General features: G+C 38.8%; 1 protein-coding gene across 46 annotated transcripts in view; it reads right to left on the bottom strand.

The window, feature by feature from the left end:
- Window positions 1–17,511, bottom strand: part of LOC127373801 (ankyrin-3) — a 164,651-nt gene that overhangs the window by 28,008 nt on the left and 119,132 nt on the right. For 24 of the 46 annotated variants that reach the window (XM_051418601.1, XM_051418602.1, XM_051418567.1 and 21 more), the window contains 12 exons: window positions 15,173–15,275; window positions 13,859–13,903; window positions 12,795–12,901; window positions 11,613–11,645; window positions 10,190–10,414; window positions 4,933–5,087; window positions 3,778–3,989; window positions 3,462–3,669; window positions 2,688–2,784; window positions 2,347–2,575; window positions 1,445–1,570; window positions 352–474 (listed from right to left, as the gene is read on the bottom strand). In XM_051418601.1, the coding sequence (XP_051274561.1) occupies window positions 352–474; window positions 1,445–1,570; window positions 2,347–2,575; window positions 2,688–2,784; window positions 3,462–3,669; window positions 3,778–3,989; window positions 4,933–5,087; window positions 10,190–10,414; window positions 11,613–11,645; window positions 12,795–12,901; window positions 13,859–13,903; window positions 15,173–15,275 (1,663 nt within the window). The remainder of the gene's footprint in view (window positions 1–351; window positions 475–1,444; window positions 1,571–2,346; window positions 2,576–2,687; window positions 2,785–3,461; window positions 3,670–3,777; window positions 3,990–4,932; window positions 5,088–10,189; window positions 10,415–11,612; window positions 11,646–12,794; window positions 12,902–13,858; window positions 13,904–15,172; window positions 15,276–17,511) is intronic. The other 22 variants (XM_051418581.1, XM_051418586.1, XM_051418592.1 and 19 more) reach the window with 6 other exon arrangements.

Genomic DNA, 17,511 nt, shown 5'->3' with positions numbered 1-17,511 from the left:
TATAAAGCGCCAACACTCAGTAGCAAAAACAGCAAATGAACTCAAGCCACAAAAAGCCAGCCTGATAATCAAAAGAAGCCTTTTGTACGAAAAGCCCTCAGCCAAAAGCATGTCATCCAAATCAAAAGGTAGGTAGGAACAAAATGAAACAGCCAATGGCGAGAATCCACTGCAAAGAATACCGATATATGTAAAAGAGAAGCTTTAAACAGATAAAAGACACAGTGGCGGCAGTTTGGCCAAAGTCTTTTTCTGTCTTTCATCTATCAGTGTTATTGGGGCCGAAACTACCCTAGCCATGTTATGGTTATGGAGGTGACAACAGAGAATGGTGAGTTCACACTACCTTACCTTTTTCACTGCAGGAAGTGTGATGTTCAGGTTGCACACGGCGGTTTGTGGGAGGCCTTTTGCGGTCTTACACTCTTTAAGGAACGTAAGACGACCGCAGGGCTCCTGGCTGGGATCTCTCACCTAGAGAGAGAACATTGCTTCTTTATGTACCTTGTTCCTTGATATGGCTGTAGTCAGTAGTGATGAACCTCAATTTGAATACTACTTTATCCACGTGTATCTGCAAATGTGTATGTGTGTATTTGTGGAGTGTATATTACATAAAGATTCTGTGTTTTATTAGGTAGTACAGCACAGCAGGTAACAGAAGAAAAGAAGCCCTTGTTAGTGGCCAAGAGGTGACTTGGCTTTGACATGGATGTGGGTAATATCAAAAATATATTATTATATTTATGCTTGAAAGGGGAGGGTGAAGCTGGGGAGTTGAAATATGCAACTAACTACACCATTAGATGGCACTAAATCCTACACACCTTTAAGCCTAAATTTATTTTATTTTGTTTTCACATATTATCTATAGTAGTGTTTTTTCTAATTTAGCATTTGTTTAGTGATGAATAATGGAACAGACCTATTTGTACATACTTTTATACACATGTAACCGTGCTATTGTAGTTCAAACTAGCTGTATTGTGATAAAGTGGTGTGCCTGATCCACTTCACATGCAGTAAGGATAGTTTTCATAGTAACAGAGCACCAAATGATGCAAGAGAATTGATTATGGAGAACATGACGTTAGTGGGTCGATCAATGACATGAGGTTATTTAGGAGTGGCAAAGGGAACTAGGTTATTCCCTGTGGACTGTGGACTTGTATTGAAAGCTAGTGTGGGGAGGAGGGCAGCAAAGGGAAATAGAGCTAAAACAATCCTGGCTTAGGACAGTATGTTAACAGAAGTGTACTTTCTGCTGCTTTTCTCCAGCATTGTGTCTTGTACCCTTTTGTACTCGGTTATGACAACCTTGGTGTAATTTTAGTAACTTTCACAGAGTTTTTTTGCCATGTTGATTTATAGATCTTCCAACTCCACATTCCAGCCTGAGAAGAAGGCTTTGTAGGCACTGGTGATGACAGAGTGCATGCAGTACCTTGACACAGAACGGCAAACGGTTCTCCTTGAAGGCGTAGAAGTTAAGAACTAACTGCTGACCACCTTTAGACAGAGGAGCCAAGTTTCCATAGCAATCCACATAGATCGGCCTGCCCTCGAGAACCTGAGAAAGCACATCATAGAGGTGAGAATGGGCACGTGCAACAAAAACCGGCATCCCTCGTGAAAGGATGACCATTTATGATAAGGTCTGACGGAAGAACACAGCAGGAATACAGATCCGGTTCCAACCCAGCTTATAACAAACAAACGAGCACAAGCATTTACAAATCTTTCGCTTTCCTGGATCTATTCTCAGCACTTTTCCCTGTATGATTATTCTAGAGTTACAGGAGTCTGACTATACTGCAGCTCTGACCTTGATCTGGCTACCTTTAGAGTAATGTTACTGACTTATGATGTAATCTTAATACACACTTTAACATGCATAATTATAATCTAAAACATATTCACAAGTGACACCTTTACTGCATAAATAAACTGAACTGAATAAATTAAATACCATCAAGGGGTTTGACGAAAGATAGCTTTACATTCACTGTTTTATCTAACAATCAAATTAAATTCTACTTAATTTACTATTTACAATCCATGGAACTTTGTGCAAATGTACTTTTCACATGTATAATAATGCTTTTTCTTAAATAATAGTTTAACATGGAGGATGGAAAGCATTGGCTCAAGATTGCATGCAAGTAGTATCAACCAGAAATAATCTAATAAAGTAATATTGTGTATAATGTTAAAACATTTCAATGTATAAAAATGAATGTAATAATGTAATAACCTATTAATGTTATATTACAAATTTGTTCAAAATCTTTGAACGCTGCCTTTTGAAGGACCAGAATAGATAATAACCAACCAATAATTATGTACCTCTATGTCTTTGCTCCTGGCCACCTCCTCGAAGTTCTCCTGCTGCTCCAGGGTCTTATCCACCTTGTCGTCCGTCATGCAGAAGCACCTCAGTCTGGACTCCACCGGATCGTTCATCTTAGCAAACACCACAAACTTGGCCATGTAGGGCACACAGATCAGCTCCCTGTACAGCTGCGTGGCCAGGCCCACCGTCTCCGGGATCTGATGGCAGTCTGCTAACCAGAACCTGCAAAAGTGACACATAAAGTGATGAACATTTCAGACACAAAGAGAAAAACAAAAGGCTCAGTTACAACACTCGCTTCTTCCCAAAGTATAGTGTTCGTATTGTGTCTCACCTGGCAGAAACATTGGTGGTGAAGGAGACGCAGTCATTGACGAAGGTGAGAGGAGTTGTGCCAGTGATGTCTTCCCACTGTGCTGGGGACGTACCGCCTGGTAGGAAACATCAAATATCTTGAAGATTATCTTTAACTTTTCTAAATCTAAAGTACGGGGAACATGGAGGGACATTATAAAAGATACACTTGACAGAAGTCATCTTCATATTCCCTTCTGATAAAATATTTTCAGGAATAATAAAAAATCTGTAATATTTGCTCTTTCTTGACACAAATTATTACTATTTTGATGTTATACAATTTGAAAAGTAAAAGGTCCCCTACAGACATGTTTTATAGAAATACTAGAATTTAAATAAGAATTTGTGTCAGATATGGGTTTTATTCTCACAAAAAAGTTTTATTACTGAGTTGAAAAACGATTAAAGTTACATCTACTCTCTGAAATGAACTAATGTTTCCTGTATTGACATCTCACAACTGTTAAAATATGAAATAGCACCCCGAAGCAGCTCAACAAAGCTGAGCAAATCATTTTACAGAATAGTTTGCATACATTATGTATTCTCTAGCCCATAACCATCACAAATACATGTCGAAACCCAGCTCTTTAATTTAACCTGAACCTTAATCCATCTTAACCCCTTAAACATTCCTTTGAAAGAAGTAAAGACAAGCCAAAATATCCTCACTTTTCAAAAACTGTTCTCACTCTCAAGTTCTCAAACTGGTCCTCACAAAAAGTACAACCACACACACACACAATCATACCTGTAATGCTACAGAGAAGGCGTAGACATGGAGTACAGTCTCCTTTGTAGCCGTTGGTGAGCCCCTCCCCTGAGAGGGGCGGGACTGGGATTGTCATGGTGATGGGCTTGTGGAACTTCCTTCTTCTGGGCTCCACTGTAACGATGGGGCTGAAGGTTGCTCGGTTACCAAGGATTTTCTTCACAGTGTCGTCAGGTACTGGCTGGGCCTGGGAGAGAGGAGGCAATGATGAATGAGTGATGAGTGTTTTATTTGTGTGTATTGTTTATGGCATCCAGTGAGGGAGACAGACAAATAACAACAACAAACATCTCACCTGCAGTCCGACTTTGATCTTCTTGGTTAATGCCCCCTCAGGGAAGGAAGCTTGAACCAATGGGACGCTGCGGCTGCACAGAGTCCCGCCTTCTGGTCCCATCTGATTGGTCTCCTGCCTGATTCGAGACACTACAGCAAAGTACTGTGGGAAGTCCTTGGTGATGATGCGGCAGATTCTCTTCTTCTCCAGCTCCTCGGGACTGTCCAGTTCTATATCATCAATGACACAAATAACATTATTATAAAACATTTATTTTCCAAACCTACAGACGGACCAGTTTGTAGAACAACTAGCACCGGACCCGAATCAGTATCTAAAAAAGATCTCTCTCTAGTATGACTCTAATACAGGCTTTTACTTGCTTTAATTACATAAAACCTACTCCAAGGAGTTTTTTACTGGTAATTTTGGCTGATTCCTCTATATGACTTACATAGACAAACAAGACCATAAGCGGGAAGATTGGCTATTTCTATATAGTTATTCTTAATGCCTGCCACTGGGTCGGATTCCCCTTGAAATCAATGAAACGAGGCAGTGGAAACACTACTGCTTTTCTCCACAGGGGCCGCCAGGATCAACAAAACATTAAGCTCCTTGTTGCTGCTTCCATGAACTTGCATTCTTTAAAAAACACACATAATAATTTCATTTTATGTGCTCTACAAAATAATGAATGTTATTACACATTCTGATTATGACTTAATGGTCCTAAACACAAGAAAAAGGGAGAATAAATGCTAAACACTAATGGTCAATAAACAATAGCATTATTCACCAACTGGTCAATGGGTTACATCACATAATGTATTAAAACTACTTGTGTTTTTAGACATTATTGTGATGCTACAGTTAGGACTCAAGATCCTGACCTGGGTCAGATCTGGTAAGGGGAGGAGCCACCTACCAGATCTGACCCAGGTACACTGAGAAAGAAGGGCTGAAAGCAATACGATACATATGACTGTAACTATGTCTAATTTCTCTACAAACAAACTTAGATCAGAATTATTCATAAAATGCTATAATCACATATAATTCTTCACATAGGGGTTTTGAAAACACGTCCAGTCATGAATCATTCTAAATCCCAGGTCTATAAATGTTTAAAGATTTGACCAAATAATAAAAAAGTAAAAACGTGTGCTTTACCTTCATCCATCCCACTGAGGAGCTGATTCAGGTCCTCGTTCTTATAGTCGTACATATGCTCCTTCCAGGATTCTCCGTTCTCGCTGCGCAGGAGGATCAGCTCTCTCTCCTGGCCCCGCATCGAGCCAAAATGAGGGATCTCCACTATCACAGGCCTAGTAAGGTACATGTCATGGAAATATGGTTTAATTACTCATATTTTAAAATGACGAGTAGCAATTAAACTAAAACATAATGCTACCCTTTGTCTTTAAAGACAACCTGGACTAGGCAAGAGAAGAGAAGGTTCAGTTCATTCTGATTACAATGATAGCGGTAATTTAATGGGGCTAAACTAATGCAAAATTAAATCTGAAGTACAAATGATGGATGACATATCATAGATCTTCTCTTTAAGCATACACAGGGGATAATAAAGGTGGAATTAATTCATTAGGAACATGGTTGGACACTGGTCTCAAAACCATACTGTACAGGTACGAATGAACTGATGACAGTGTAGCGGTGGCCGTGCTGCAGTTCGATGGGACATTCAGAGTGCATGTCATAGCGTGGCGTGACTTGACAGGACACATGAAATGGAATGAGGAAGTGGGAGGAAGAAAGCTGCACAGCCCTTATTAAAAAAAAAGGCATGATAGCAACACAAGAGAGAAGGATGAACATACTCTACACTGAGGACTGAGTCACTTAGTGTAGAATAGGACAGACTAAAACAACCACTGTGGAGGTATCAGAGGAACTATATTCGTTGATCATCACCTGGAAAAATCCTCAAAAAATCAGACACAAATTTTTTCTTAAGCGCACTATTTTCTTACTACTAAAGTACTATTTTCAGACAAAGTTATAGATCCAAGTTGTAGGCAGAAGCCACCATTTCTGTAGTGGCCCTTAAAGAATAGGGGATTTCACTTTTTAAGCGCTTGAAGTAGAACCGTAAATGTAACCCTAACCCTAACCCTAACTTCACAGTTCACAAAAATTTAACTTTTCAACAAACATTAGTCAAGTTTTACATATTTTATAATATCCTTTATCTTATTTATATAGAAAAAACTGAACTTTTCAGAGAACTTAAAATTAAGAAATTAAGCTACAATAAAGGTCAAAAGATTCTGCTCCATTACTTTAATTTTACTTTCGTAAATTTCTATTAAACCCTCAAGTATTGATCGAATTCTGGGCACCGACAAATGACCGAGCAAAAGACCAAAGGACTGATTGTGAGCCGCCACCGCAAATGTCTCTCACTAGCTTGCTACTCTCTCACGTTTCCAGGCCAAAATTATGCATTTACAATATCGTGTTTCCGATTTTTATTATATGATATCATTCTTCTGATTACAGAGTTTGGCTATTTTATTCTATAAGTGAGTAAACTGACAACTCCCGAATAACTGACATATGTTATGAATATTTCATATTATATTCAATAAAATAACAGTACAGAACAACATATAAATTGTATAATGAACCCAAAACGTGAAGGCAATAACTGCAGGAAGTTTGTGTAAAACGAGCGATTTGGATGAATTTTCTAGCAGATTATTTCCTGTGAATATTGATCAGAGATGAGTTTTCCTGATATTTTTAATTACATTTAATAATTAATAAAATGCTCAGTCTGTACTATGTTATTTACTTAATAGGCTTCTTTTTTTACAGTTCAGTGTTTTCATCTCATTTATCTATTAGCTCTTTGGTTGTTTTAACTGCAAACATTTCTAATGCAGAACAAGGCTGTTATATATAATATAATAATTAAGCCTGTGTTCAGATGTTCAAAGTTCATATCTTCATCAACATCGAAACATTAAAAAAAAATTTCTTGAACAAAATGCTGAGATATAGGGCTGGATGATGCTCTATGCGCCAATCAAGAATCAGAATCTGATGAAAGTTGGGATGTTGTGTTGCCATGGAGATGCCACTGTTGGTTGAATGACAGCAACTTTGTTTGTTGCCTATTCAATCATATGGTTTTATTTAAACAAGACTGTAATGTAAAATAAAGTCTCATACATACTGAGGCTGTTTACTGCTGGTCAATAACCATAATGAAACAACCCTTCTGAGTTGTAGCCGTGAAGTTTCACAGGACTGAAGATTTAACGTGTTTCATGGTATAAACATGTTTTCACACCGCTCTGAGGTAGAGTATTATGGATCAGTACAACTCAGTCAAACCCCTCTATCAATGGCTCTGGAAATCAATTACACAAAAATACTGTGGGATGACATAAAACTGATCTTAAAGGTGAAGTAAAGTAACAGCGGTCATGAGAAGCAGGATGATGCTTGGCTTGAGGAGGAAAAGGCTCATGCCCAACAAGCGCAGTCCAGTCCAAACAGCCAATCAAAACCTTTACTTTCAGTGACATCAGAAGTCCACTGAAAGCTTCTGAAATAAATAAAAAACACAATGGTCTCTAAATGAAAGTGGCTGGAAAGTAACTGTAATGGATTTAAAGCTGTAGTGTGTAGTTTTAGGAAGAATTTTAAAATCTCAAATATAAAAAGGATATTCTGTCTCTCCCTGGAGTGTTATTGAGGCTAAAAATAATCCACTTTGCAGTGGACACATCATCCAACTAACTTTAAATACAGATAAGTAACTTGTCATCCTCCCTTCAAAAGGTTCCTAAAGCGTGTGTAGTTCACTACGTCATTGATTTCTTCCCAAAACTACATGGCAACCATATAATAGTAATGTTGTATCCTGTAACAAACCAAAGTCAACAGAGATGGGTAAAATAATCATATCCATCAGCATGAATCAGCCTCTGTCATGTCGTTTCCTTGGGGGAGGCACAGGAGGGAGAGAGGAGCAGGGGAGGAGATGCTATGTTTGGTTCCTACCCAACAAATCTAGTTCCTCTGGGTCCCAGCTGTAGCACTGGACTAACCAGGCTCTCGCCTTCATTAAGGGCTGGCAGCTTTCTGGGAAGATGTAGTTTACTGTGTCCGCAAGATAATGAAACACACACGCACCCACATACACACACACAAAACACACACTCGCAAAGTCAGTAACAGCACACACTACTGAGTTCTAGTTTTGTATCAGTAAAACGGTTCCTATTATCCTTCTGTTCAGTACTCTGGAGTGCATTTAGTGACAACAGTAATGGAAACCAGTCACACACATTAGCACAGTTGCTGGTTGGTGTACACCATTGACAGTATATATAATGGACAGAGCTTCCAGGTCTGTGAAGTGAAGCTATCACTAAGTGTCTTAAACCTGCATTCTGTGTAATGGCCAGCAGGGGGTAGCTCCATTGGCTGCAAAAAAAACCCAATACCATGCAGTCTTATGGAGAAATGAGAACTTCTCACTTGATTTATGAGCTCAGTAAACTAATGTAAACTCCTAATGAGTTTATGGTCTCAATCACTAGTTTCACTAGTGTCTTCCATACAGCATAGTGTTCATTTGATACATTAAGCACGGTATACCGTGTGACTACCTTGTGATTGACAGGTCATACTTAGTGAGTCCTTCCAGCTCAACGCACCAAACTCAGATCAAACTGTCAAACTAGGCAACGACCATACTCCTTCAGGCTTCAAAACGACCAAGTACATCATCTTCTTCAATAATATAATATTCAATATGAACTAATGCAAATTACACTGTAGTGCTTCATATGACTATTATAATAGTAATATAATTTAAAGAGTAATTCAACATCCACTGCAAATCTTGTCCTTTCTGACCTCTAGTGGTTTCACCTTGCTGCGGTGATGTACAGGTGCACCCAGTGACATCACTGATGGGTGTGGTCAGAGATGAACTGTTTTCAGCACGGTGTTAAGTTACTCTTTAACTCATTTATCCAACAGAAATACCGAACAATTGATCCTCAAATGTGAGCCATTATTTTTTATTTCTCATGATGAATTATTTTGGGGTTTGGACTACTAATCGGAAACCACCAGTCATTTTAAGACACGACATTGGGTGATAGAGTATTTCCTGGCATTTTCTACAACATCTGTGGTTCCAAATCTTTTTTTGTTTGACATACTGCTATTGCTATGACCAATAAGCTTAAGTACTTCTTTATTGACACCAATTGTCATGTTATTAATGTGTTTTTAGGAAGTGATTTTCAGAACTCTTTCTTTTTTAGTAGGTTTGATCAAGTTTTCGTTTATACTACCAACACATGGATGTGTCTGCCAATTATTTAGCACTTAAAGATATCTACATAGACTTCTCTTCTTGCTTTCTACCTCGTTTTCAAGCACTGTCAATGGCATCACGTGGTGTTCAGGTGGTACAACTCCCTCTTGTCAATGCGTATCTGGTAATTTACTGGTTATTGTGACAATAAATATACTAAAGATCAGCCTCACACCAGTTTTTAATCCGCCTTATGATCCTCCTAAATATAATAGGTTATCTAGGTTACTGCAGAACTGTCACATGTAATTAATGGATTAATTGAAAAATTACCAACACAAAAATCTAAATTTTAGCCCTATTATTCAGACATGCATTTTCTCTGGTTGTATTTACATTGTAATTGGATACATTAAAGGCATTGTGTGTAGGTTTTAGTGGAATCAAGCTCCAAACTCGTTGGAGAAAGTACTGTTCCTGCGAAAAACATGAAAGGCCCTATATAGAGCTAGTGTTTGGTTGGGCTACTGTAGTAACATGGCACTTCAACATGGCAGACTCTGTAGAAGAGGAACCGCTCCCTCTGTAGATAAAAACATCTCATTCTAAGGTAACAAAAACACAACAATTCTTATTTTCAGGTGATTATACACTAATAAAAACATACCTATAAATATCATATTCCATTTCCACCAATAGATCCTCCTAAATGTTACACACTGGACCTTTAAATGGGAAAGTCTTGCCATTCTGTTGAGCCAAATCTATCACTGAAACAGGACCACATATTTACTTTGCATTTCTTTTTTCCACATTCTACACTTTTACACAGTTTACATCCGTTAGTGATGTTGCCTTTCCTCTGCCAAAGGCAAACACAGCTGTCTTTGATACTTGAGGGTGAGCGCGCTACCACAATTACACTTAAACTGCAAATTAAACAGCAGGTATTACACCTCAACATGCACATACACACATTCACACTTTCAAATAGAAACGCAGATGGTTGGAAATGGCGATGGTAAGAAGCAGAAGGAAGGAGATGTCAAGTCACCGAACAAAAGCGAAGAAAATAAGCAGTTAAGCAAAAATTTTGGTGAGGTTTTAAAAATAATTTTATCTTACCCGAGGAACTGAGCTCCTGCTGGACCGACCTCAACCAGTCGGCTGGCCAGGCCTTCTCCTTCCACCATTGGAGGAGGCGATGCCAGTTTGTGTCTCTTGGCCAGTCGACAGGTGATCCTGGTGGGAGCGGTGCACTTTCTGGGCGGGATGATGATGCGCATGCCGTTGTGACGACTTCCTCTCATGGAGCCGCCCCTGGCGTCGACCATGAAGCTGACCAGGAACCTGATGGAGAGCGCAAAGAGGAGGAAGGAGAGCAAGAGATAGGAGACAGAGAGACAGTGAAGCAGAGAGTGCAGAGACAGGAGAGTAAACAGTGTGAGCAAAGTGAAAGAAAGAGTAGCATTTGTGGAGAAAAGGAGATAACCAGAGAGGGAGAGAAAAGGATACAGAAAAGGAATGGAATAAGAAGTAAAATACACATCAGTACAACAACAATATTGATGGAGAGAACAGCTTTAGTTGAGGTGAGGTACCTTCCCATGCCGTGATCTTCAAAACACACACAAAGTAAGTGTGAGCAAAAGAGGAGATAGATTAAGAAAGAAGAAAGTCTGGAGAGTTTTCTGTGTTGGCAATGGCTGCACTTTAAAAAGTGGTGGTTACAATTAGAAAATACCAACTTTATCAAGTAGATGTAATAATTTTGCTACATGCATTTCCAGAAAATTAATCTATTCCCTGATATTTAAGGTAAAGATGTATTGATTGTTGCCACACACAACCTGTAGAGCAACATCTTTTGTGTGGATGAATTAGCCACGATGCCAGCACAGGAGCCTCCAGTGTAACCTGTGTTTTATCTATATCAGAAGATATTGTAGTTTTGTGTGTCATTTTGACTTAAAAAAGTAAATCACACACACAAAAATCCACACACACACTGATCCACACCATGCAATTTGGTGAACGAAATGTTGTGTTAGTTTGTATGTAGCTGTTGAACAATGGTGTGAATATAAATTAGAAAAGTATGATTAACTAACACAAATATTATCTGTGGTTGCAATATATTAATCTTGAATAGAGCTGTATTAACTGATTAATGACTGTTTAACCTGGGTCTGTTGTAACTGATCTGTCCATTGACTGTCTGAACTTGCAGTTGGGAAATGTAAAAACTCTCAGATCCAGCTGTAACTACAGATCAAGTCCATATTAGCATCTACAGTCACATTTTGCGAGGTTTCGCAACACAAACTCATTCAGATCAGTTAGAGACTGACAAAGATTTTCCTCCAAACAAAAGGAAAAAATCCAAACCACTTTATGTCTGTAACAACACAGTTCACGAGAGAGGAGAGCAAACACAGATGTTATGAGTGAACAGAGAGGGGAGGGTGTGTGATGTCACCGGAAACAGGAAGTGACAGAAACAAGGTAGTGGTGGTGATAAAGAGGGCAACCAATCACAGTCAATCACCTGCTGTCGTACTGCGGGAGCGGAGAGGAAAAACTGCAGGAATGGAGGACAAAGCAACGCAGGAGTGACAGGTCAACAACAGAGCTGTGTCATTGGAAACACCACTGAGAAGAAGATTACCAATGAGTCCTTTAAAGGAGCAGTTCCACATTTTTGGGAAATTTGCTTTCTGGTTGAGAGTTAGATGAGGAGATGGATACCAAACTTTCTGTTTCATTTAATGCTACAGCCAGCAGCTGGTTAGCTTTGCATCGCAGGAAGACTGAAATTGTTGTTTTTATTGTACGGATTTAAAAAGAGAGATAAGGAATGTAACAATATAGGCGACGTATTCAAATCGGTGAGATGAGAAATATTAAATAATTTGTTAAAGAAAATATATTTTCTAGATTCTTGTCTCAGAAATAAAGGTATACCTTTATCTCATTTTGTTAAAGAAATCAGAAGAAAATCAAATCATGACCTCAGTCTATGTGTTAAGCTAAGCTAACCGGCTACGGGTTGTTGCTTCATTTTTTCTTAATTTTATTTCCCGGACAGACATGAGAGTGGTATCAATCTTCTCATCTAATTTTCTGCCAGTAAGCAAATTTGCGTATTTCCCCCAATGTCAAATTTTAAATTACAACTCCTTCATTTCTGCTGACCTTCAGCATCAGGTGAGCACGGGTCGAATTATTCTGTATTTGGTTACACAGAGAGAGAAAGTACAGCTAAGCATCATCTCTCTGACACTGTAGCTTTAAGCTGATTCTGGTATGTTTTTACAGGTTTGATACCATACTATTACACAGCAATTACGGAAATGAGGGAGGTGTAACTGTTTAAAACTTGGAAAGTACAGACAATCTGAGAGGGTGAAGAGAAATCGCTGCGGGTAGAAGCCGTTTTCTTGAGGGGAAAGAAAATGAGAAAGAGAGAACTGGCAAGGAAGACAGACAGAAAATACATACAGTAACAGGTAGGCGGAAACAAAGACAAGCACTTGTCTTGTGTCCTTATTGCCTCACACCTCGAATTTGTCCAAACGCCAAAAACACTGTAATCACATTAGCTTAGTTCTGCCTCTCCCTCCTCCCTCGCTGTCAGGTGAGACAGCATGGTTGATATTTCCCCTGATCCTTGTCTCCTTCCCTCCCTCTGCTCCTGTCTTTATCCGTTCATCCTTTCAAAAGTGCTTACCCGGAGTGTATTGGTGAGGAGACTAGGTTGACATTATCCAGTGCGTCTGCAGTCCAGCTGTACCTCCTCAGAGAGTCGTTGTCAAAGTCCTTAGCCACCGCCAGATGCTGTGGAGGAGACAGCAAAGGTCAGTGCAGTGCACGAGTGTGTGCGTGAGAGGAATCTTGCATGTGCAGAAGAAGAAATACATGATAATGTGTGCTTGTTATCTGAATGAGCGTACAGTCGGTGAAGGAATCAGATCACAATACACAGATTTTGTCATGAAGGGGTGCATTTAAATAACAAAGAAAAACAGAAAAGAATTAAGTGTATGCTAGACATCTTAGCTCCAACAAGAAAATCTTCCAACAAAAAGTTTCCTGATGGCAGAAATGTACACGTCATCTAAAATGAGGACACAAAGGTACAGACCAGCAGTGAGCAGCTACGATATAACAAGATGATAAGCCAACTTCATTTCAAGTTACACGTAAAGGAGGGCATCACTGCTAGTTCATCTTGCAGGATTTATGGCTGAGTCATAAAATTATTTCTACACATGGCAGATGTCATTAAGAAAAAAGCTGATGTGGATATATATAAAACTCTAGTAGGACACCAGAATTTAAAAACATCCTCTATACATACATATAGTGGAAAGAAAGGAGAGCATAAACAGAATAACAGACTTTTAACAGTTTCAACCAATTGTTTAAAAAATGCTTTATAACACTTTATAGGTTGATATTAAAGTTAGGAATCATTTTAAAGAGTCAGCTTAGAGAGTAAATATTGACATTGTTAAATACTGAAATGATAGTGTGGAATAAATTATCATTCCTAATCAATCCCACACTTAATAAGAACAGAATCCAGTTTTGGTATGTGTTGGTAGCGTATAGCCTCTGATTATTATCATCAACAGTCAGTCGACTTTGTAACAATGAATAGAAAAATGAATATAAACATGCTCTGATGGTAACATAACCAAATTGAAAACATAAAACAAATGATGGTAAAGTCTGAATGGCATATTCTCACGAGCACAGACAGAAGGAGCACATGATGACTTGAACATATACCTTATTATGTTGCTCTACAATGAAAGACCTTTCCTTACAGAGCATCTGGAGCAGCGTGAGAGGAGACAGGCTGTTATTTAGCAGCTGTTACATTCACAAATCATATAATCATGTTACTCTGAAGTCCTCTTCAAAATACTGCATTGTGTGTCTCATTGTACTGTAGCCCCGTCTGTACATTTGAAGGCAAAAATAGCAGCATACAAGAGAATGTCCAGACTCCTTCTAACATTTCCTGTTTGGAGCAATAATTTGACCAACAAAGGTCTCCGTCTCATTGCTTTCAAATTGAAAATGTCTCAATATATTAATTTCTCAGAGGCTTTTATTGTCAAGCTTAAAGGGGAACTTGGGCTTCATGCAAGAACCACTCGTAGGAACATATTCGTTCTGAAGTGGTTTGTACGACTGATTTTCATATAAAAGCTCTTCTTCTTGATTTCAGCAACAGCCCTCAGGTGACACGGCGTTAACAGCACCCATTATTTTTTCCCACTAGTTGGCTTTAGCAGGTCCTTAACTTCCACTGCTGGCCTTGGTAAAAATTAATGGTGATTTGCACAGAAAGTTAGGAGCGCTTGCTGAATCTGACATGGCACACTCGTACAAGCCCACCATATCAAAAAAGGAAGAGAGAGTTAAGATAAGAATATGAAAATGTTCTCGCATGAGGCCCATTGTTAGTACAATACCCCCTCAGGAGAAGCTGTCTACTGTCCCTGAAGGGCTACCTGGATGAGGCTTGGAGAGTACAATGCTGACTGATGAGAAGATGAGAACATTTTTACTATGATGCCTTTAAACACATCACATACGTCTCACCTCACCATGTCTACCAAAAATAATATTTGCTATGTCATTTAACATAACTCTGATACGTTTTTTCACCACGTCCACAGATGGAAGACCTGGTGGTAAAAGACTCGTGCTGTCTTCTGTCTTGTGGAATATAGTCCCTCTTTACCATAAGTGCCATTTTGCTGCATATGTAAAGCAAGTGGGCCATCACAGTAATCCTTCTTAGATCGTAGCACTAGCCACTAATCTCATTTCCTCTGTCAGTAAAATGTAACGGGATTGGTTGTCTTTATGTCAACGCCAACTCAGGTGTAAGAGGATTGGTGAATCGCCTGGCTTTTGGCACAGCACCAAGACGGCTTGGCACATTTGGAGGCAGAACTGAGGCGCTCCTGAAGTTAATGACCTGCAGATTACTGACTGAGAGAGAAGTAGAGACAGAAGACAGCAAGAGACACAGAGCGACAAAAAGAGACGTGCACCTTTAATCACCCATACATCCAGTCATGTACGTACCATATCCTTACTGGGTGCCAGCATCTCCTCTATCATCATACTGTCCCGGGTGAACGAGCTCCGGTTCAGCGTGTTGGACCTATCAGAACTGAAGGAACGCAGGCTTGGTGTGGTTGCCGTAGAAGTCACGGATTACCAAGACAACAGTCACAATGATGGAGAGGGGAGGTGAGGAGGAGGAGTCAGGAGGGGGGTGGGTGTAAGGGGGGGGTATGAAAGTGAACAGAAAAAACAAACATAAACACATTAAATGCATGCAGCTTCCAGGAACCTGACTGTATGCCACCAACAACAACCACAAGGCAAGAAAGGACGCTCTTGAAGAGGGAATTCAAGTGTTTCCAAGACAAACCCTGGAGCTAGAAAGAAATAATTGTTGCGCAAAGGTTACTGATTTGTCCGAGGCAACAAAACAAACATCTTCAGAAACTAAACTCTGTAGAAATGCAGATGCAAATGCAGCTGTCAGTGCTGGCTGATTTTCCAAATAATCCCTCTTGGATGGTGAATATGCAGTTAAAAAAAAAAAAACATGGGTTTGTTACAATGATCACCATACTGTGTAAACCTGTCTACAGCAAGTGGGCTATTCACACCAATGTGGCACACAATTCGAAAGCCCCACAAGCCTGAGTGAAGCAGAGTAGCTTATGAAAGTTAAGCAGATTATTGTATGATAGACAATGGACACAATACTGGGAAAGGAAGCTGGTATTGGCCGTCACGATGAAAGATTTGCAGCTAATTAGCTGCTGCAATTTTGTCTCATACTCATCTTTTGACAATACATCCATGTTAAACTGTAGATTGTTCAAAAGATGAAGTTTCTGTCTCATTGGTCAGTGAGTGTATGCAATGTTGTTTGTGATGGGGCCTTCAGAGAGACTTTTATGAGGCAAATAAAGAGCATTCCTGAGCGATGACATACGACGACTGTTTGCCTGCAACATCTCAACCGTAATTACAACACTGCTATCTGTTCCACACAAGTAAACCAACGTGAATCAATTAGTCTGTACTCCGAGGAACATGGCAATAACACAGCTCTCATTCAGAGTAGACAAACCTATGGAAGCCAAGAGAAGCTGAGGTTGCAATATATATATATATATATATATATCCTTTTTACTCAAGAAATGAATAACACAGTAATAACAAGGTTATTATCTCAAGAAAACAAAGGGTTCTGTTTTTGAGATAATGACATAATAACCCTGTTACCTTGTTACTTTAAAATAAAGACATTTTTTTTTAAATCATGTCAATTAAATCAATCTTCCTAATTTAAGGACAAAACTATAAAAGTTTACAGACAAATGTATCTCAGTGATTCTGCTTATGTCGTTAGCTTTGAAATAATGTATGAGAAATGCAGATGTAATTATTATGGAAGATTTAAAATGCCTAAATTAAACAATCAGCTTGTGCCATGCACACTACCACTTTTGGACATCACTGAAATGCAACACAGTTCCTTACTCTTCCTGTAATGTGATTTGATTTTATTGTGTCATGGAAAACTCATGTCACAATGAAACACATACACTTTTGTTATTGAAGGCTAACGGCTGAAGAACTGTCCTTTTCACACAAGTTTTTCATATAATTATAGCACAGTAAATGTATACATTGAAAATCACATATAATAATGTGTATTGTATTACACATTATTTTTTTGTTTGATTTGTTTGAATTTAGGCATTTAAAATCTTCTGTAACTTATCCTAAGATAACAGGGTTAAAAAAAAAGCCAATCACAGCTGCTCCCGGCTTCTATGTAAGGCAAAAATACAATATAAAGCAATAGTTGTTATCTAAAACTACCTGAAAATATGCCTTTGTAATTCATCTTTTAGATTACAAATTCAGGTTTGTGTTTTACACCCCTAATATACAAAACAATAAATGTATGCCAGTGTATGCCAAAAACAAAAAAAAAGATGAAATTATTGTTTCTTTTCAAGATAAATACATAGTATTTTCTCTATTAAAAATGTTTTAATGTGCGTAAATGTACATTTTTGATTGAAATGTACATATCTTCCTCAAAGGTGCTTAACATACAGTGAGAATACTCTGCACTGTCCGTTATTTGTGGTAACTGTATGACACTAAACTGATGAAGGCAATAGCTAATTGCCTACAGATGTATCAGTTCAGGTCCCTGGAAGCTCGATGAAGGAATACTCCACACAGAAACCAAAACGATGCAAAGCTCCACCTTTGTGGCAAGCCCACAAAGACCCAGGCATTAATGATACAGTAACCACAACCGAAAAAACAAAAGCAGGCTATTCTCTACAAGCGAGGAACTTCAACTGAAAGAAATCAGACATAAA

The sequence above is a fragment of the Dicentrarchus labrax genome, unplaced genomic scaffold, assembly GCF_905237075.1.
Source record: "Dicentrarchus labrax unplaced genomic scaffold, dlabrax2021, whole genome shotgun sequence".
Lineage (NCBI taxonomy): Eukaryota > Metazoa > Chordata > Actinopteri > Moronidae > Dicentrarchus > Dicentrarchus labrax.
The sequence above is the reverse complement of the archived record's forward strand: the minus strand, read 5'-3'. Positions and strand labels throughout refer to the sequence as shown.